The sequence below is a fragment of the Megalobrama amblycephala genome, linkage group LG16 (assembly GCF_018812025.1).
Source record: "Megalobrama amblycephala isolate DHTTF-2021 linkage group LG16, ASM1881202v1, whole genome shotgun sequence".
Lineage (NCBI taxonomy): Eukaryota > Metazoa > Chordata > Actinopteri > Cypriniformes > Xenocyprididae > Megalobrama > Megalobrama amblycephala.
This window is the reverse complement of record NC_063059.1, coordinates 40,530,567-40,553,388: the sequence shown is the minus strand read 5'-3', so window position 1 is coordinate 40,553,388 and position 22,822 is coordinate 40,530,567. Positions and strand designations below refer to the sequence as shown.

The window sequence follows — 22,822 nt, the reverse complement described above, 5'->3', positions numbered from 1 at the left end:
CTGAGCTTCAGTCTCTCACTAAATGACGTGTGTTTGGTCTCTAGTTGAGTGAGTAATGCATGAACCTGTCTGTGACCTGTACTTGTGTGTGTGTGTGTGTGTGTTTGATAGTCATTTTAAGTGTGTATGCATGATGTGTAAATGTTTATCCATGTGTTGTTGGATCTTGATGTCTTGAGATGGTTCAGTGAATCTCTTTACTGACTCATTCATTTAGCCGCTCGCAGCGATTGTCTCGTTGCATCAGAACGTGTGTTTGTGGATTAGAGTATCACGCGCTGGGGTTATGTGTGCGTTTCTACCAACTAGGGATGCACCGATGTAAAAATTTTGGCCGATACCGATAACCGATAATTCTTTATATTTAAAAGCCGATAACCAATATATTGGCTGATAAATCTAAATCCAAATTTGTATATAATTTTTGAGAGCCTGATTACAAAAACAAAAGTCTCACCATAAAAAATGATAAAGTTCTCATTATAATATGATGTAGTCTGTATGACAGACTTTCATTGCACATGTTGCACTTAACTGTATTTTCGTTTTTTGAAGTGATTTCAATCGTATTTCAAGCAATTCAAAACCATAATGGCAGATAGTGCGTTTCTGAACAAGTGTCGCAGCTGAAGGAAATAATCCATTATTTAACAGCTTTAATATATCAGCCACATTTTCTTATCCGGCCGATAACGATAACATTAAAAATGAACATATATCGGCCGATACCGATACTGTGGCCGATATATCGTGCATCCCTGCTACCAACAGAGAGAAGAATTATATATATCTACAGTACATATTGTGATCACAAACAGCATTTTGACAGTTATTCACACTTAAAAATCTCTGAATATTATTGATTTCAGAAAAAAATCAAAGTAATTGTCATTTATGATAAAAACAGACAACACAAGTACAGTTTACATGCAAAACTCTTGACAAAAAAAATTAGAAATGATCAAACATTAGATCTAGTGTTGACAATGTAACATGCTTAACAGTAATACATTCATTAAAATGTTATTTTCAATAGCCGAATTCTCAGAACACGACCAGATACGCATATTTTCTGAATTAAGAAATCATTACAATGCAGCCAAAGATAAATTATGAGAAACATAAATGAATCACAAGTCTTTTGTCTGATGAATCGTTCATGAGCGATGAAAAAAGTATTTCTGCCTTCATATAATTAAGTTCATATAACAAAAAAACTACAGAACGATCTAAAATGTCTGTTCATTCTTTTAGTTTAAGTTTATTTTGTCCTTTTATAATGTTTTATATGACGGAATCTGAATTCCAACCACATACAAATGCGCTTTCAATGTTTTTAAAAAATGGAATGAAACCAGTGTTGTTATTCTTAACTGAAACTAAAACTAAAGTTTTTGGTATTGAAATAATGCTGAAATTAATATATATATATATATATAAATAAATAAAAACAATAATAAAAAGGAATAACACAGTTTTCTCTTAGTCTTATTAAGTGCAAACAATAAGTTCAACCATAATCAAAGTACTCTCTTAATATTCAAATAGAGACCCAATTTTTCTATAATCATGAAACAGAGCTGAGAGATGCTTACAATTACACAGTCCAGCCTAAGATAGCTTTCATATTGGGAGATATTCACATGCATCAGGGAGCTGCTTTCAAAATGCCGGGTATTGAAATCACATTTGAATGTGCGTTCGCGTTTTACTTTCGCTTTCTATTTCGTGATCACATGTACTCTGTGAATAGGGAGCAGAAGTGCTGAGCACGAATTCTACAAGATAAGATATTTGTCAGATGCTTTTAGCCTCTGTTATGCAACGAATCCTCCGCCATGGTCTCGTCAGTCACTTACTCTCGTCACATGATCAGTAAACTCTGATTCCTTCTGCGCTACGTACAGCTCCGCAGCTCGTGTTTGATGAGCTGGATGAGATTGAAGCGACTGTTATCCAACTGAATTAAATTGTTTTTATTCCTATAAAAAGCAAAATGACAGTGGAGGCGTAATGTAAACGTAGCGGTTGTAACGAAGGCGGGACTCAGAGTAAGATCCAAATGCAAAGCTTTATTAAATGTTGAGCGTGGTCGTACAGGCATGGTCAAACGGGGCGAACAGGAACATCAGAGACAGGCAGAATCGTAGTCAGAGAACAGGCAGAGGTCAAAAGGCAGGCAGCTATCAATCAACGAACAGTAGAACCAGACAGGGATCAGAAACAGGAACCGTAACAGACAGGATAAACAGGATGAACGCTTGGAAATGTTACACAGGGAAAACAAGACCTAGCAGTGAGGTGATGTGTGTAAGAGTCTTTTATAGTCCTGGTAATGAGCTGCAGCTGGGTGTGGTGATTAGTGATTAGTGTGAAGTGTGTGCAGGTGAGTGGCAGAGAGGATGATGGGAGATGTAGTCCGGGAACTGACAGGAACAGACGGTGATCATGACATAACGCCCCCCTCCCGGAAGGCGCGTCCTCGCGGCGTAAAAGGAACAGCTAGGGAGGGAGGGTGGGTGCATTGGAGACCTGCATGCAGACAGGAATGGGGTCCCCAATGCAGGTCCAGGAGCCTCGGGCGGCCACGGCAGGTCAGGTGGCTCGGGCGGCCATGGCGGGTCAGGAGGCTCGGGCGGCCACGGCGGGTCAGGTGGCTCGGGCGGCCACGGCGGGTCAGGTGGCTCGGGCGGCCACGGCGGGTCAGGTGGCTCGGGCGGCCACGGCGGGTCAGGAGCCTCGGGCGGCCACGGCGGGTCAGGAGCCAAGGGCGGCCACGGCGGGTCAGGAGCCAAGGGCGGCCACGGCGGGTCAGGAGCCAAGGGCGGCCACGGCGGGTCAGGAGCCAAGGGCGGCCACTGCGGGACAGAGTCCAAAGATGTCCATGGTGGGTCAGAGTCCATTAGTGACCACAACAAGTTGCAAACCAAAGGTGGCCGGGCATGGTCCCCACCCACAAGCTCCCCACCCTTGGGTATACTGCACCCCCCCAAAAAGTTCTTGGGGATTTCAGCAGGGTCCTTAGTAGGTTCGTGGACAGAAGGCCTGGGTGACGCCAGCAGGGCAAAACGCTTGGGCGGCGGCAGCGGCAGGGCAGGCGGCGGCGGCAGGGCTGGCCAAGGGTGCTCAGTGGCCATATCAAGGAGAGCGGACAGCTCAGTGATGGCAGCAGGCTCAGGCTGCTCGGGCTGCTCTGAGACGACAGCGAGCTGCTCGGCCTGCTCTGGGACGACAGCGGGCTGCTCGGGCTGCTCTGGGACGACAGCGGGCTGCTCGGGCTGCTCTGGGACGACAGCGGGCTGCTCGGGCTGCTCTGGGACGACAGCGGGCTGCTCGGGCTGCTCTGGGACGACAGCGGGCTGCTCGGGCTGCTCTGGGACGACAGCGGGCTGCTCGGGCTGCTCTGGGACGACAGCGGGCTGCTCGGGCTGCTCTGGGACGACAGCGGGCTGCTCGGGCTGCTCTGGGACGACAGCGGGCTGCTCGGGCTGCTCTGGGACGACAGCGGGCTGCTCGGGCTGGCAGACTGCTCCAAAGTCAATAGGGCTTGAGTTCCTCAATGCACGCATGACAGCCAAGACATAAAAAGTGAGCACAGCCCTCTGGGCCAGGACAGGACAGACCAGGAGAGCAGGCTGAGCTGGAGCGGACTCACTGGCTGGATCGGGCTCTGGAGCAGGCTCACTGGCTAGAGCGGACTCACTGGCTGGAGCGGGTTCTGGAGCGGACTCAATGGCTGGGACGACCCCTTCTATTCCAGACACTGAAGGGGCGGCCATCTTGCCTGTGGGCACTGGCGAAACGGCCATCTCGTCCTTCGCATCCAGAGAGTTTGAGTGCGTAGCAACCGGCGGACTCGGACTTGAGTGCGTTGAAACAGACGAGCTTGAGTGCGTTGAAACAGACGAGCTTGAGTGCATTGAAACAGACGAGCTTGAGTGCGTTGAAACAGACGAGCTTGAGTGCGTTGAAACAGACGAGCTTGAGTGCGACGCGGCCGGCGGGCTTGAGTGCGACGCGGCCGGCTGACTTGAGAGCGAAGCGGCTGGTGTATGCTTGGAATACCAGCCGCTCGTGCTGAAATCAGTGGAGGATCGTTCACACTGGACAACAATCCTCTCCGCTGTCGAACGGATCTAGAGACGTGACGGGACTCTGGGCGATCAGCGGAGACGTGACGTTGCTCTGGGCTTTCAGCGGAGGCGTGACGTTGCTCTGGGCGATCAGCGAAGACGTGACTTGGCTCTGGGAGATCAGTGAAGACGTGATGTGAAGTCGTAGTGCCCGCCATTTTGTGAGTGTTCTCTGATGCTGATGCGGCGGCCATTACGTGGTTTACTACGGTGTCGCATTTCCCCGCGACACCCACAGTAAAACGTGAACCAACGGTAAGCAGGGCAAAGTCCAAGAATTCCATAAACGTCCCTCGGGGACCATTGGCGATTAAATAACCCTTAAGAGGTTCATTTAGTCCATAAGCCAGAAAGTCAATGAGGGCACAGTCCGGTAAATCAGAAAAATGGGCAATGTCCAGGAATTTCTGGATATGAACCTCCAGGGTGCAGTTACCTTGACGAAGGCTGACCAGATGTGTTGCGGGATCCATGCTGGGACTAGGACGCCCAACAAAGCTGCTGGATCATGATGTGGCTAGGTCTTCTGTAACGAAGGCAGGACTCAGAGTAAGATCCAAATGCAAAGCTTTATTAAATGTTGAGCGTGGTCGTACAGGCATGGTCAAACGGGGCGAACAGGAACATCAGAGACAGGCAGAATCGTAGTCAGAGAACAGGCAGAGGTCAAAAGGCAGGCAGCTATCAATCAACGAACAGTAGAACCAGACAGGGATCAGAAACAGGAACCGTAACAGACAGGATAAACAGGATGAACGCTTGGAAATGTTACACAGGGAAAACAAGACCTAGCAGTGAGGTGATGTGTGTAAGAGTCTTTTATAGTCCTGGTAATGAGCTGCAGCTGGGTGTGGTGATTAGTGATTAGTGTGAAGTGTGTGCAGGTGAGTGGCAGAGAGGATGATGGGAGATGTAGTCCGGGAACTGACAGGAACAGACGGTGATCATGACAGCGGTGGCATATTCTTTCCTAATTTCACCCTCACACTCCGTCATGGCAATATCACTTTTCGCCTCGAAAAATCTCGTCACATTTTAATCTCGCGAGATCTTGTGGCACGAGATCTCGTCACACCCCTACTATTTATACAATTAAAAAAACTAATAAAAATGGCAAAAGTACATTTTTGATTAAAAATGTCAATTAAAAATATTAATAAATACGGTAACACTTTACAATAAGGTATAATTTGATATCATTAGTTTATACATTAACCCTTATGTTGTATTTGGGTACTTTTTCCTGAAATTGTTAGTTAATTTTATCGCTTTGGACTTTTCTCACACTTCCCAAAATTTTTGGGTAATATTTGTACTTTTTGGGAATTTTTTCCCTACCTTGTTACACTTCAAAAATGACAAGCCTACAAAAAAATTGTTTATAAATCTCTTTTTATGCTATATTATCACTAAACATTGGATCTTTAAATGAGCACAGGTTTTGTGTTTCTTCTTGGAACTGATTGATTGCAGGCCTCTTTATCTGAGATCAGTTTTTGAGTGAAAAAAAGCAGGATTTGTGGATAATTTTGTCAATATGCAATAAAATATGAAAAAAAATTGCACAGTTTATCACACTAGCGTGCTTTAATGTTTAACCAGGAAGTTTGTTTTGAAATGCTTTTATCTTGTACCAGACGTGACGCTGCGACACGCGCTAAAGCGTATCTTTTCCATGTTAATGAGAGTTTTTGTCCTGACCAAACGCGATGAATCTGTTTTAGAAGCGGTTTCTATTTTTCTGTGACGTCGCGGCTGGAACAACAACACAAAGTATGGCAATGATAATCTCAGGTACTGTTTATGTGCTTTATTTAATGTAAAAAGCATCTAATGTGAATTTGAATATCATTTTGTGTGTCTTTTATATCCATACTTCTAGCAACAATGGACAATTCACTTCAGATCTTCAAAATAAAGGAAAACAAGAATTCTCAAACTTTTAACTCACTGTGAACAGACAAGTGTATTCTATGACAAAAATGGTTTCAGTTACTCAGTATATATTTTTAATAATGGTGTAATATTCATGAATTTGATTATGTACTTATCCATTTTGTAATCTACTCAATGTATTTAAGTCTCACAATGGTATATTGGCTGTGAACGGAGAGTTTGTGTGTGTAAAGGTCATCTCTGTAGGTCCCTTTGAAGGGCACGTGGATAAATGCTCATCAATATTAACAAGCCAGAATCCCTTCCTGGGTCTGTCTCGTTCGGTCTGTCTCTCTCACTGGCTGTCTGTCTCTCTTTCCCATAACAAGTCAATGAGGGGGAGCTGGACCCAGAGGTCAACCCCTGCTGTGACCTTTCCTTACACACAAACACACCTCTGAATGGCAACTGATAATGATGAGCCTCTATATTTAGACCTGAACTTTTGCTTTAATTGAGCCTCAGGCAGGTGTGTGTGAAGGTGTGATGTTGTTTTTCATTCCTGAAGATCAGATGTTTTCTGCGTTATATGTACCTGCATACAAATCAGATGACACTTGTTCTCTGCATTAATGTTTCAAGATTTAAAATGAACATATTCCAGCTGGGATAGTATGTTTACTGATTTCATTCAGTTTACTAACATTAATTATTCATTAATCATTACCATCATTAATTATTCAGAGTACCTGAAGAAAACAGTGAAAACAGGTCATATCTCACCGTAAAATCAAAAGAAAAAAGAAAAATGTTGATGTTTTATATGTTGCATCATGAAAATAAATTCTATTTTTAAAACCCTTAAGATTTTTTTTTGCATTATTTTACAATTTTCATGATAATTAAGCAAATTAAACAAATTCTCATACTGTAATAAGTTTTGAGTAATTCTGAATAATATATATATATAGTGTGAGAAATAGAGTTATTATAGAATATTATAATTTATTTATTATTTTTTCATGATAATTTAGCAAATTCTTATACTGTAATACATTTAATCATTTTGTTTTAAATGTGTGTATGTATATATATAACATTAATGTATTATTATTAAATTGATTAAAATAATCTTTTGATATTGTTAATATTAATATTGTTCATGTAACAATTATTCTTAAATATTTTAATAATATTTAATAATAATTACTATTTATTATTTTAATATTGAATAATTATTATTAAATATTATTGAAAATGTATTTAAAATGAGTTTTGTATAATTGTGTTTTGTGTAATTCTGAATAATAATAAAAATAAAATAATAATTAAAAAAATTATTATATATTGTGTGCGAGATAGAGTTATTAGATATGTAATATTTATTTATTTATTAAAATATTATTTAAAAAAATCATAATTTAGCAAATTCTTATACTGTAATACATTTAATATGAATTTTTTGTTAAATATATATATATATATATATATATATATATATATATATATATATATACATGTGTATGTTTATATATAACATTACATTACATTAATGTTAGTTATTGAATAAATTATTAAATATTTTTATAATTAATATTTATTATTTTAATATTTTAATAATTATTATTACATATTATTGAAAAATTTATTCAAAATGTATTTATAAACACTGTCTGGGTGCATTACAGTAATGCAAATTTGAGGGGAAATGTGCTTAACTGTCATGAAAATAATGTGAAAAATCTGAACAGGCTTCAATTTCTTTATGCAGTTTACAATATAATAGATGTACAAATAAGAATGTACCTGTCATTGGTTTGACTGACAAATCAAAACACAAGCACAGATGCACCCGCCTGCAGCAATCCAGGTACAGCGCCTGAACTTGTGTTTTGTGCGTCTGAACCATCTGTGTGTGTAACTGTGTGTGTCTGACACAAAAAGTGAGAGTGTGCGTGTGTATATACTTGGTTACCTTGGAAACACATAATGGCTGATTTGCTGCAGCAGAAATAGTTTGATGATTCATTCTGTTGAGAACCAACCAGAAGAGAGCTTTCTCTGTGACACACACACACACACACACGTTTGGTTACGTATACAGTCAGAAGGTCAGTTTCAAACTCTTCATCATGAGTTTTGAGATTAACAGAAAACAACTCGTTTGTATCCAGCAATCAACTTCAGGCCAAACCCAAAATAACTGTCAGAATGTAATTAAGTAATACTATAGAAGAGCTTGTGTTGCTGTATACTATAACCAAGAAGCCTGTTTTCTATACTTAACAATAGCATGTTATCAACACCTTCTACTGAATTATCAGCACCTGAACTGACACTTCAAATATTTACTTGTGCTTTCTTTATGAATCCAGTTCTCTCTCTCTCTCTATGTGTGTGTCCATCTGTCTCTCTCTCTCTCCATGGCAGTAAAAAGCTTATTCCATTAATGGAAACAACTTTATTGGCACTCATGGTAAACCCTGTTGCCATGGTCCACCCTTGACTGACAGCTGCGTTGTCATGGTAACGAAAACAGCAAGTCACTTTGCTGAAAGTGGGCTGATCATTACTTCTTATGAGCAGGAAGTGTGTGTGTGTGTGTGTGTGTGTGTGTGTGTGTGTGTGTGTGTGTGTGTGTGGAGGCATTTAACAAGACTCAGACTTGATCCTAATGTGGAATGTCACAGTATTTTTGCAGTGTGCTGTACACAAAATCTCATTTTTCTGTATGCAAATTACATTTACAGACATATTGATATCATATCTACAATGCAATACACTCAACTTGACCTTACATTACAGTTCCTCCAGTGTGACAAACAACCAGAAATGCTATTAAAATATTTTGGTAGCACTAGTCCCTTTAGTTCATGTTAGTTAATGCATTAACAGAGTAATACATTTGTTACAGTACTTATTCATTTTTGATACACTTAAAAAAACTGGTTTAGGATTTACTTTGAAACTATTTTCACTGCTAGCAAACTTCACTAATAATTACAAAGAAATGGCAAGTAACACATTGAATTATATGGAAGCTTGTTTCCACCATGAAATAAACAATAAAAAAGTAATTGTGACACAATTCTGACTTTTTTTTTCTCAGAATTGCGAGATATAAACTCACAGTTGTGTGTTATAAAGTCAGAATTGCATGATATAATCTCGCAATTGTGAGAAAAGTCAAAATTGTGAGTTTATATCTAACAATTCTGACTTTTTTTCTATTTTGTTAGATATAAACTTGCAATTGTGTGTTATAATGTCCAATTGTGAGGGAAAAAAAGACTGACATTTTTTCTCAGAATTGTGAGTTTATAAGACGCAACTGTGTTTATATCTTGCAATTCTGAGAAAAAAATCTGAATTGCAAGTTATAAAGTCAGAATAGAGTGATAAAAACTCAGAATTGCAAGAAAAAAAGTCTGAATTGCAACTTTATATCTCACAATTCTGACTTTATGACTCGCAATTGAGTTTATATCTTGCAATTCTGACTTTATAACTCGTAATTCTGACTTTATATCACACAATACTGACTTTATATCACGCAATTCTGACTTTATAACTCGTAATTCTGACTTTATGTCACACAATACTGACTTTATATCACGCAATTCTGACTTTATAACTCGTAATTCTGACTTTATATCACACAATACTGACTTTATATCACGCAATTCTGACTTTATAACTCGTAATTCTGGCTTTATATACGCAATACTGACTTTATAACTTGCAATTCTGACTTTATAACTTGCAATTCTGACTTTATAACTCACAATTGAGTTTATATCTTGCAATTCTGACTTTAAATCTTGCAATTCTGACTTTAAATCTGACTTTATATCACGCAATACTGACTTTATAACTTGAATTCTGACTTATAACTCAATTCTGACTTTATATCTCGCAATTCTGACTTTAAATCTCGCAATTCTGACTTTAAATCTCGCAATTCTGACTTTATATCACACAATTCTGACTTTATAACTCACAATTCTGACTTTATATCTCACAATTCTGACTTTATATCACACAATTCTGAAAAAAAAGTCGCGAGTTATAAAGTCAGAATAGAGTGATAAAATCTCGCAATTGTGAGATAAAAAGTCACAATTACTTTTTTTAATTTTTTTATTTAGTGGCGGAAACAAGCTTCCATAGAAATAAACATGGCATTTTGATTTTCTTGTAAAACATGCATCTTTTTTATTTATAACTTCGAAAAATCATTTCATTGGACATCATGTAGCGACTGATATGATACCAGAATTAAACAAAAAGTTATGAAAATGGCATGAAATTGGCACAGATTTATCTCTCACTTGGTATTGATTAGCCAAATTACACAGATTAAAACTGTAATATTGCTAAACTTTTTTTACTTTTGTACAATAAATGATTCTGGTATCGTACCGGTCGCCACATCATGTTCAGTGAAAATCTGTCCTGAAGCAAAACCAGCAGTGAATCGCTCCACAGAAAGCCAGAAGGTCAGCTGTGCTTCTCTTCCATACAGTCTCTCTGTGGAATGATGTGGATTTGGGTAAATGGTAAATCAGTCTGTTTGTGACCTGTAGACCCAGTGGCTACTGCATCCTCTCTCTCTCTCTCTCTCTCTCTCTCTCTCTCTCTCTCTGTGTCTGTTGGTGATTAATAGCTCTTTTCCATTACAGTCCCAGAGTGATTTCATTAAAGTTAACTGTGTTTAGAGTGCAAGACAGAACCGATCAGCCCAAAGACACACACACATGTGCACACAGCTGAACAAATGACCAATGACAGGTTATTTCAGGAAATGACACAGGCGTATGAGGTCATCACACAGCAGGGCCAGCATTGATGATGTCAGCTTACAGCTGAAGGGTGGAGACGCTCCGATCGATCACTGCTTATTAACCGATAGGTAAATCACTCTTACCTTGCAGAGCTGATTTTGGTGGCAGACCAATCCATGTTGTTTATTCAGGAGCTGAAAAAATATGGTATTTTAAACTGTAATTTCCTGTGATCAAAGCTGAATATTCAGCATCATTACTCCAGTCTTCAGTGTCACATGATCCTTCAGAAATCATTCTGATATGATGATTTGATGCTCAAGAAAGATGACCGTGACAAGTGGCATACAGAAAGTCATCTTACCAGTTGCTTGGTTTCTATAGAGTGCAACAGTCTGGTTCCGCAAGTAAAAACTCTATTCACTTTCTCCATAAGGAAATTGATTTTGAACAATAGCTTATAAATCTTTAAAGACAGTCCTACTGTGAGCTATGAGGCTGTTAATCGATGGTATTTGCTTCTGTTGAACCCATCAGCCTGCATTATTTCAGCTTATTTTTAAAATATTTTTGCTGGATTTTCTTCACACAGAAGCAAAATCGACTTAAAATACTCCGTCATTTTTTGTCATACAGATAAAAGTAATACATCAATTGAAACTATACCTTTATTGTGTGCACTCACAGTAAAAACAAAATGTTGTGCTTTTTGCAAAATAAAGAAAACTAGCATGATGTGTGGTCTGCCGTCTTTCTCAATAAAGTCCATTCTGATACTAGGTAGAAAATGAGCTGTAACTTAGTGAATAATAATCTCACAAACATGAGACATATCTCTAAAGAAATGTCGAAATGTCAGTTTTTAAATAATGTACACTGCCCTCCAAAAGTTTGGAAACACCCCTGGCAAAGTGTGGTTTTGGTCGATATCAGCATAAATCCTTATCATTTTTTGGTGCAAATACATTAAAGTAACTTGACATTATCATTGAAGACCAGCAATAATAATTTTCATTTTGATTACCTAATAATGGCAATATATACATGTCAAAGTCAGACTTTGCCAGCTGTGATGCCTGGTTACTGGTTTAAACTCGGCCCAGGTTTGTAAAAGATTTTTGGGTCAGCACACCTTAATAGCTTCAACAATTGATTGCCAATTAAGTTTAGAATACAATGAACCAATCAGAGCCCAGTTTAGGTCAGATAGCTGCTAATGCTGGATATTTTGACAAATCGAAAATTTAAGTTTTTTTCTATGTATAAGCTGTTTATGTAATAAAATATGTTTTCGTAGTTTGTGTTGTCCCTTATCAGTGCAAAGTGATCACAAATTAAAAAGGATTCATGCCAATATTGTCCAAAACCCCACTTTTCTAGGGTGTTTCCAAACTTTTGGAGGGCAGTGTAAGTCAGCTCGAAAACAAACAGTCTCTATTTATGTAATGTGTTGGAAAAGAGAGAGATGTCAGTCGTTCGCGAGTCACCTCATTATCCGCTAATGTGGCCACGCCCACGGAGAGCATGCAGCATTTAAAGGCAAATTCTGAGGCGATCCATGCAACAGAGTCAACGCCTGCAAAAAAACATCAAGCTTATGGCAAGTTTACACTACGGGATTTTAAGCCCGATTTGCAAGTTAACGAGCTCGTTGACAGGTCGGGCTGTGATTGGGGGAAAATCAGCGAGTGATTGGCGCTCGCCAATCTTTATGTGTGAACTACTCAACAGTGCATCAAAGAGGCTTGCTGATGCATCGCAGACACCAGACAAATATCAACCATGATGCATCGTCATGGAAACAATAAAGGGAAGCGTTCTAAAATAACAGTCGCCTTAACGTGAGGTCAGCCAGAATGTTTTAAACTTATGTGTGTAATGGTTATTTTAAATTTAATTAAATTTAATCCAAAATTTAATCTAATTTCCTCCCAACATTTTCAAATAAAGTCATTTGGTGACAGTTGTCATCAGCTCCTGTAGTGTGTAACCTCCTGTTGGGATCATTTACGTAGTGTGAACACCACAACGACTTCAAGACTCCACGGCAAGTCATGTAGTCTGAACAGCACAGCGATCTGTCGATGTTAAAAGTCCTGTAGTGTAAACTTGGCTTTAGTCAGACAGCGGAACGGAATTCATGATGAAAAACTACATTACCCATGATGCTGTACAGAAAATACACCAATCAGAGAGTTCAACATGCTGCAGAATAGCTCTTTAGCTCCGCCCACTGCAAAGCACGGCGAATAACATCATCGAGTCAATCTCACTACGCTCTCAAAATACTTAACTGTTTGTATATTATATATATATATATATATATATATATATGCATATTTTGCAATAAACTTGTAAAATATTTCTCCATCATTTTTAACTCGATTATGCTGTTTGCAATGCTTCATGGGATTGTAGTTCATTCCCACACTAAAGCCGTTAAGTTCAGTCTCGTACCTTTGTCTTTTTGTCCAATTTTCAAAAACATTTTTGCTTCAAATCAAAGTTTGTAATGTTATGATTCTCCTCGTGGCTTCATGGCTTATAACTCTTTAACAAAAACTATTAAAATCTCCTTATGGGAAAAAAAGTGGGGGAAAAGTGGGCGGGCGCTAATGCACCATGTAGCTCCACCCACAATGGAATTTCATTGGTTCCTGCACCACATGACAGTACATTCTCATTGGCTGTGAATTTTGTCACTTTGCACAATACTTCACCTTCAGTGAGAACAGAACATAACTCTAAACAAACATGCTTACCTGGTTAGGACATGGTGTCAGGATAAGGACAGGGAAAGGTGGAATAGTTTCACATCTCTGAATGAATAGAATAAATAGAGAGTTCGCTCAATTATTTCTGTGGCAAAAGGTGATTTCATACATTCATCACCAGAATATAAAAGATTGATAAAGTAAGTGTGGCTGACAAAAGGTCAGGTCAACTGGTGTATTAAATTTAGAAGGTTTAACAGAGTGACATCAGTGTTAGCACAGACTGTACTGCGTTTTCATCACACCCCTGAAGGTTGTTAAAAAGCACTCACTCACACACACACACTCTTAAAAACATGAGGCACAGACACCTCAAGGCTGTGTTAAAAAAGATCCGCTCTTCTCTTTCCCCACAGGACAAGCGACTATAACAGTCACAGAACACAACACTGTAAAAGCGGCCTCTTTTAACAGAAACAGAGCCAGACAGACAGAGAGAGACGTCTCTGATGCCACTGAAGTCGACATGAAACGCTTTTCACAACCCTGACGTAACATTGAGAGAAACGGGATATTCAGTAAGAAGAAGAATGTAGGACAAAACTTGATTCTATCCGTCGGGATTGACTGGATTGTGGGAAGTGAGCATTATTGGCAGAATAGAGGCAGGTGATTGGATGGGTTGGGGAAGTAAGAAGGCCGAACTTTAATTCAAAGGTGGAGCAAGTTATTTGATAACAATATGATGAATCATCCACAATCAGTGTTATTTTAGTATTTCATTAAAGGGGTCCTTGATCATGATTTCATAGGGATTACAACAAGCTGACATCACAAACCCTAAAATTTACATGAACCCCGCCCCCGAGAACACACAACAAAGGGGGCGGGGCCATGTTGGGCTGCTTTAGAGAAGAGGAAGAGTTGTCGTAGTAGAGTGTTGTTGTCATGCCGTCATTTTACGCCGGACTGCTTCAGAAACGAGGGTCAATTCAACACAAAAGATGAACATGACGACACATGCTAGTGGATGAGTTGAATCAACTCCACAGCAACTACATCAATTTATCCACTAACCATTCAGAAACGTCTAAAAGTTGTAACTTCTTCCTGAGTCTCTCCATCAGTGTCGACTCCGGTTTGAACAATGTAAGGCTGAACACCGTTACTGACAATCCTCATTTTGGCTGCGTGAGATTCTCCAGCTTTGTTGTTGTTGAGCTGTTAAAGCTCCGCCCTCTTCTGGAGCAGCAGCTCATTTGCATTTAAAGGGACACACACAAAAACGGCGTGTTTTTGCTCAAATTTGACAAGCTATAATAAATGATCTGTGGGGGATTTTGAGCTGAAACTTACAGACACATTCTGGAGACACCAGAGACATCTTGTAAAAGGGGCATTATAGGTCCTCTTTAAGATACTATAGCCCTATTCGGACGGACTAGTTTGTTACAATTCTTACTACCCGACGTCTGTGATTTCATGCTCTAAATAAAGATGTGATCTGCTAATGTTTTGTGAAGTTACAAACAAAAACATGGCTCAAAAGCATCATGTGTATACTGTTTACACGTGTCGGCGGCACTTTTTCTTACAAATACTTGGTATAGATTGGTCTCTAACTGAAACAAATATGCTTATATTCTGCTAGTTGAATCCTTTCAACGATATGTGACACGTCTGTTTGTTATATACAATGATTTTACAGATCAAATTTTAATGTAAAGCAGTTATTTTTTCAAGCTATGAAAATAGAGCACTTTCAATATGTCAGCAAATTTAAAAGCATGGTCATATTCCCTATATTCACTTCTAAAGATTTAAAACGACACCTCTTTGGTGTTGGTTAAACAAGTGGTTATGTAACAATATAACTTAGTAGCGCCACCCGCTTCAGATTTAATGATTAATCAATTATTTGATAATTAATTTAAACAATGATTGATAATGGGAACTTATGTAAATTCCATTTAAATTCCGTTTTCATTTTAAAGTGTTTTTTTGTCATTTGTATTAGTTTTGATTTATACGTGTATACATTTTTATTTCAGTTTTCAGTTTTATTTATATCAAGTTAAACTATGCTGAAGAAAATGATGAAAAATATATTTCAGATCTAAAATTGCTAGTTAATTTCACAAATTATTACAAATAAACGGCAAGTAACGCATTTAATTAAATGTGAAATTTTGAAGTAATAACACTGAAGTAGTATTCTTTGTAAAAAAAAAGTGCTCTAATAATCTTTGTTTTATAAAAAACTGTCAGAATTTTTTTTTCTTTTTACAGTGTAAATGAAAATGAGAAATGTTGCCTTGGCAACTAGCTGAAATATGTTTTTTTTAATATTTTGTTTCGAAGTAATTAACTTTTTTTGTTTTTTGCTAGGGGTTTCTGGGTGGTTGCTAGTGAATAATCAAGAGTCTCTGTGTTTTTTCCCCAGTTAACATTGTATAAATAAAATATTATTCTTCCATACCTTCCTCTATAATCTGTCCGTCCTGATCATCACAGCACTTTTACAAACTGTCGCCTGTATCTCCATGGTGACCATCCGTGCTGATATTTTTTCCCCCTGTGAGTAGAGAGTGGCGTTCAGTCTATAAATAACTGGACAGACGGTTCGTCCTTCCATTAATTCGTCTGTTGATGAATCAGACAGTACATTATGATGGAGAAATTCATATTATTTTTCATCATCAATACTGCCATCATGCCAACAGGTCCTTTGACAGACAGAGGGATGGATGTTTTTCACATCTTTTTATCAACATTTTACAAACACGCTGACAAACACTTTAGAGAGACGATATTGAGTTTCAGAGAAAGACTGTTATGATAGAAACACCTGAGTGACGAATAAAAGAGGAGAGCAGGAAGAGTCTGTTTGATCCTGCAGTGAAAAACCAGAGTATGTCATTCATAGAAAGCGACAGAAAAATGCAGCGTTATAAACTTACATCAAAAGAACCGACAGACAAACTGTGTGTGTGCGTGTGTGTGTCTGGAATCAATGAAATGTGCTCGACTCCTTTGAAGATTAAACACTGACTACTGTTCACTCTCGCTCAGAAAAACATGGTAAAATGTGTTTATTTTTGAACTTAAATCTCACGAATTCTGTCAAGAACATAGTCATGTTTCACCTCAAAATCAAAAGAAGAAAAAGAAGAAAATATATTTTGTATGAAGACAATAAATCCTATTGAATGCTTATTGTAAGATTTCTACCATTTTTACAATATTGTAATGAAAATTAAACAATGCAAATTCAAAAACTACATTGTGTGCAAATAATATATATTATATATTGTATATATAACATGTAAAATAACTAACTAGATAGTCTTCACTGTATAAATTAAACATAGATTGATCCTTATAAAAGTTAACAGTTATTCAATGAAGAGAATTGAGTGATTTTTTGCAGTAAGTCTGTTGTTTGATTAACATTAAAAACACAGACAGCAGCAGAAATATTAGGCTGCTGTCACTTTAAGACCAAATGCACGGATCCAATATACTGATACTGTACACATGCGTTGTCTTTCTCCACTGTTATGATCACTCAAGCGTAACCCACTATGTTTACTATGATACTCACCGAGACAGGCCTTTTTTGACTTGAAACAGAGCTCATTTCAGTATTCGCACACTGTCTGAGACACGGCTTTCTGGGCGTTCGCGCACACTAAACTTCCCACACAGTGCATGAGTAATGAATTGAGCTCTCTTTCGTGTCTTCATGTGCTTGAATATTTAAATTGGCAAGGCTTAAACTTTCGTGACGATGCAGCGCTGGCCAGTCAACTGTCCCGAGCGTCGTTCACGTTTGTTCATGTTCTCACAACATTGCATCGTTTCATATAATCGCCAACGCCAATTTTTACTCGCTTGGCAATTTATATATATAGCAAAGTATTGCACATAACATATATAATATAAATACCACTTTTTCAGATTTTTTATTGGATGTCAGTGGAGGAGAGGCTGAATTCAAGAACTTATATTTGAAAAATACAATGAAATAAATGTTGTTTTATAGGGGAAGTCACACAGAATTTTGTTTTATTTCTATTTTATTTTAATTTTACCTGCAAAACAATGATGTTGCTGACTGAAAGCCATTCAATGATTCAGAATCAATTTAGTAAAAAAAAAAAAAAAAGACAATCTGGCTTATTTCTGATAATTTTGTTTTGCCTAGTAGAGGATCTAAATGGCTGGTAACTTAAAAATTTAATTTAACTTAAAAAACTGAATTTCAAACCCTGTATTAATTAGGCCGTGGGACAGTACATAAATTCTCAATTCACGATAAAATTATTCTGGATCTATTCTGATATTTTCTCTTTCAAATCGAATCTGAGCTTAGTTTTAACAGCAGATGGCGCTCTAGGCTAGTTTTTAACCACACACTCAAATGCTCATGAAGAAGAGTGCTGGAGAGAGCTTGAGCGTTTGGCTGAGTCATGTAAGTATATACTTGCACCTCGGCTCAGAATGCTTTAATGACACGAGATTAATGTAAACAGCCCACTGCGAACACCCTTGTAATTCACTTCAACCTTTTCGAACTTTATGAATGATTATTTTAGGTTTAAGTGGTGTGTGTAAAAGAACTGGACGCAAGCAGAGTAACTTACAGGTGTTTCTAAAGCATGTAGCGCCACCTGCTGTTAAAAACTAAGCTCAGAATCGATTTGAGGGAGAATCGAGTTATATCGGAAAATATCAGAATTCATATAGCGAATCGAGAATCGATGTATTGTCCCAGCCCTAGTGTTTATGTATTTTGTTTGTATTTTCTTCTTGTTCTTTACTGTGTGACATGTTCTTTGTGCACTTACAGTATGACTCTCTCTTTCTTTGCAGTTTGTTCGCAGTATTCCCGAGGAGTCTTCGCGATATTCGGCCTGTACGATAAGCGCTCGGTTCACACGTTGACGTCGTTCTGCAGTGCGCTGCACATCTCTCTGGTGACGCCCAGTTTCCCTGCGGAGGGCGAGACACAGTTCGTGCTGCAGCTGCGTCCGTCCATCCGGGGGGCGCTACTGAGCCTTCTCGACCATTACGACTGGAACAGATTCGTATTCCTGTATGACACGGACAGAGGTAAGAAACGTTACAAACACATATTCATTAACCATGATAGGATTTATGGCACTAAACTCATCAGGGGACCGTAACATGATGGTAGTTGCAGGATTAGTTTCGAGTTGACAAAACCAAACCCATCAACTTTCTCTGAGTTGAACCTGAGTTTATACAAAACTATACAGCATGTGCATGTGAAAGTGAAAGTGTGACATCAGTAGCCAATCACATGCTGTTTCACAGCGATTCACTTCTCTCTTCTGCCTAATATTAAAGGTGCCCTAGAATTAAATATTGAATTTATATTGGCAAAGTTGAATAACAAGAGTTCAGTACATGGAAATGACATACACTGAGTTTCAAACTCCATTGTTTCCTCCTTCTTATATAAATCTCATTTGTTTAAAAGACCTCCGAAGAACAGGCGAATCTTAACATAACACCGACTGTTACGTAACAATCGGGATCGTTAATATGTACGACCCCAATATTTGCATATGCCAGCCCATGTTCAAGGCATTACACAAGGGCAGCCAGTATTAACGTCTGGATGTGCACAGCTGAATCATCAGACTAGGTAAGCAAGCAAGAACAACAGCGAAAAATGGCAGATGGAGCAATAATAACTGACATGATCCATGATAACATGATATTTTTAGTGATATTTGTAAATTGTCTTTCTAAATGTTTCGTTAGCATGTTGCTAATGTACTGTTAAATGTGGTTAAAGTTACCATCGTTTATTACTGTATTCACGGAGACAAGAGCCATCGCTATTTTCATTTTTAAACACTTGCAGTCTGTATAATTCATAAACACAACTTCATTCTTTATAAATCTCTCCAACAGTGTGTAATGTTAGCTTTAGCCACGGAGCACTATCAAACTCATTCAGAATCAAATGTAAACACCCAAATAAATACAATACTCACATGATCCGATGTATGCAAGCAGCATGCATGACGAACATCTTGTAAAGATCCATTTTGAGGGTTATATTAGCTGTGTAAACTGTGTTTATGCTGTTCAAGGCAAGCGCGAGCTCCAGGGGAGGGGGAGCACGAGAATTAAAGGGGCCGCAACCTATATATCGGTGCATAGTTAATGATGCCCCAAAATAGGCAGTTAAAAAAATGAATTAAAAAAAATCTATGGGGTATTTTGAGCTGAAACTTCACAGACACATTCAGGGGACACCTTAGACTTATATTACATCTTTTAAAAAGAAGTTCTAGGGCACCTTTAAAGAATTAGTTCACTTCAGAATTTAAATTTCCTGATAATTTACTCACCTCCATGTCATCCAAGATGTTCATGTCTTTCTTTCTTCAGTGGAAAAGAAATGAAGGTTTTTGAGGAAAACATTCCAGGATTTTTCTCCATATAGTGGACTTCACTGGGGTTCAACGGGTTGAAGGTCCAAATGTCAGTTTCAGTGCAGCTTCAAAGAGCTCTACATGATCCCAGACGAGGAATACGAGTCTAATCTAGAGAAACCGTTGCTCATTTTCTGGAAAAAAAAAAAAAAAATTATACTTTTAAACCACAAATGCTCGTCTTGTACTGCTCTGTGATGTGTCACGCATTACGTAATCATGTTGGAAAGGTCACGCGTGATGTAGGTAGGGTGAAAAAAATCAATCTGATTTTCTCCTCCAACTTCAAAATTGTCCGACATTGTTATTTTACCTGTTTTTGTAAAGGCCGTTTGACTTAGTCTTTACATGTTCGCTTTGTAGACACTGGATCGGTACTTCTGTGACCTTTCCAATGTGATTACGTAATGCGTGGAGCATCACAGAGCAGTGCAAGACGAGCATTTGTGGTTAAAAAGTATATACATTTTTATTTTTTTTAGAAAATGGCCAATGGTTTCTCTAGATAAGACTCTCATTCCTCGTCTGGGATCATGTAGAGCTCTTTGAAGCTGCACTGAAACTGACATTTGGACCTTCAACCCGTTGAACCCCAGTGAAGTCCACTATATGGAGAAAAATCCTGGAACCTCCATTTCTTTTCAACTGAAGAAAGAAAGACATAAACATCTTGGATGACATGAGGGTGAGTAAATTATCAGGAGATTTTAATATTGAAGTGAACAGTTTTGGAACCTTTATTTTTTAAGAGTACACTCACACATTTGTAACTTGGCGGCCGTATTGGAGTCACAGCTGCTGTCTAATTCTCTCGTCTGGCATCATGGGAGTCCTGGAGTGAGGCAAGACCTGTCGGTGTGTGTCAGGAAGGCCGCCTTTCAGAAAAGGAGATTTTCTTGATACTGTTTGCCAGGCTGCAGTTGGCTCTTCTTCGGCCCATTTTAAGCCCAGCGTTCGGCCACTGAACACCCGAGATCTCCTGCCTGCTGTCGGTCTGCTGTTCTTCCACAGCGCCGAGGTCAGTGGAGCGTTAACTGCTCATCCTCGAGCCCAGAGCGATGCGGGCCGCAAGCCAATCATTCAGTCATCCGTGATCTCCTGCTTAAAGGCGAGAAAGAGAAGCTAATGGATCTACTCGCATCTGCTTTCTTCCATCATCTTCGTTTTCTTCATCTCCTCTCTCGATTAATAAGTGCTGAATTTGACCTCAAGTCTTTCAATACGAGTTGTCACTGATTTGAGGAATGATTCAGAATGTTTTTCCAGTCAACTTTACCTGTTTTTGTTGATTCCCCGAGGTTTATCTGGCTCAGAGACACTTGCGTTGACCTCACACCTCCGTCGACAGATCTGCATTGCGGAAATATCCCCGGACCTGTCCGCTAAAACGTCTCCGATCGCTCGCTTGCACACATGTGAAACGGCTAATCACAGGGGAATGTCTGGCTTGTCTGGAGATGTTAGCATCACTGGCAGCGGTGAAATGGAGTCAGTATGGTTGTGGAAAAAAAGATATCTGTTCATTTGAATTCTTAACTGATTTAAATGAAAACTAAAATGCTTTTTAATTAAATGCATTTATTTGGCTAAAAGCCGCCCATTTGGGCAGGAAGAGACTTTACTGACATGTACAACAACAAACAACATAGTGTGTCAATACACTTTGTACATTTCTACAGAAAACAGAGATGAAATTCTTTGAGGTGTGCGATAATGACAAAAAATGATATCTCAGTATTTTATGGGATATTGTCGATAATTAGACTATGTAGTGTGTTTTTGTGCCGGTATCTTGGTTTGTTTAGGCCTGTCGTGGACAAGTTTTCAAATTTTTCTTATACTGTGTGGTTGTTAGTTCACAGCAGTGACAGAAATTAACTTACAATGATTTCAGGGGCATTTTTACCATTATATGATCATTTTTTCTAACCTTATTATATGTATGCATCGTCTTTATATCAAATTCTTACATATAATTTAAAAAGAAAAAAACACCACAGGCTGTTACCCATCAAGTGAAATAGTCAACAAAATTCAGTTTTGCACCACAGAAGTGGCACAGAAGCTGAATCTAACGCAGTATTTACTGTGCAATTACAATTGCATAAATACTGCTATGCGATTAATGTTTTAAAGATAATATTTTGAACATTTATATATGAAAAATGTTTTTTTTTTTTTTTTTAATGAAGCTTTAAATATAAAACTAAAACCTTGAGTGAGTCATTGAATCATTCATCCAACTGATTCATTCAAACAGTCAATTCATTCAGAATCACTCGTTTAGGAACCAAACATTGCTATGTGTTGCTTGGAGACGCACAATGGTTCTGTTCTCTATCTTTAAATGATTTAAAGCTTAAAAACATGTACAATACCTACTCAAAATTTTTCTTGTTCTTCACGACGGATCACTACAGCCCCGTGTAGGTTAATGGACGTCCTTTAATCATAATAATCCTCTTTATTTACTCTTGACATGCCATTAGATCAGTGCTGGATTCCACTCAGCTTGGAAATGTTAACAACACAGTTCAGCTAACATCTCCACTTACAGGCCCAGACTAACCGACAAAGCCATCAGTTCTGGCACGCTCGCTTTAGCCGAGAAACTGACCATCTGGCCGCCTGGAATGGACGTGTTACCGATTGGTTCCAGCCACAGCTCTGCACGAGCCTAGTGGTTTGACACTTTGGCCAGTTTCTCACAACTGCCTTCCTTTATGAACACTGAGTGAAATACTACTATAGTGTCATACTGTGTACTGCATATGGTGTAGTATGCAGTACAAAATGCTTAACGTGCGCCGCATACCCACATGCATGTTTAAATCAGAGAGTGG

General features: G+C 38.6%; 1 protein-coding gene across 6 annotated transcripts in view; it reads left to right on the top strand.

Annotated features, from left to right (window-relative positions):
• The window catches only part of gria4a (glutamate receptor, ionotropic, AMPA 4a), a 108,775-nt gene that overhangs the window by 9,142 nt on the left and 76,811 nt on the right, over positions 1-22,822 (top strand). For all 6 annotated transcript variants that reach the window (XR_007180373.1, XR_007180372.1, XM_048160884.1 and 3 more), the window contains exon 3: positions 18,382-18,621. Coding sequence is in view for 4 of the 6 variants with exons in the window: in XM_048160884.1 (XP_048016841.1) it covers positions 18,382-18,621 (240 nt within the window). In the remaining 2 variants the exon portion in view is untranslated. The remainder of the gene's footprint in view (positions 1-18,381; positions 18,622-22,822) is intronic.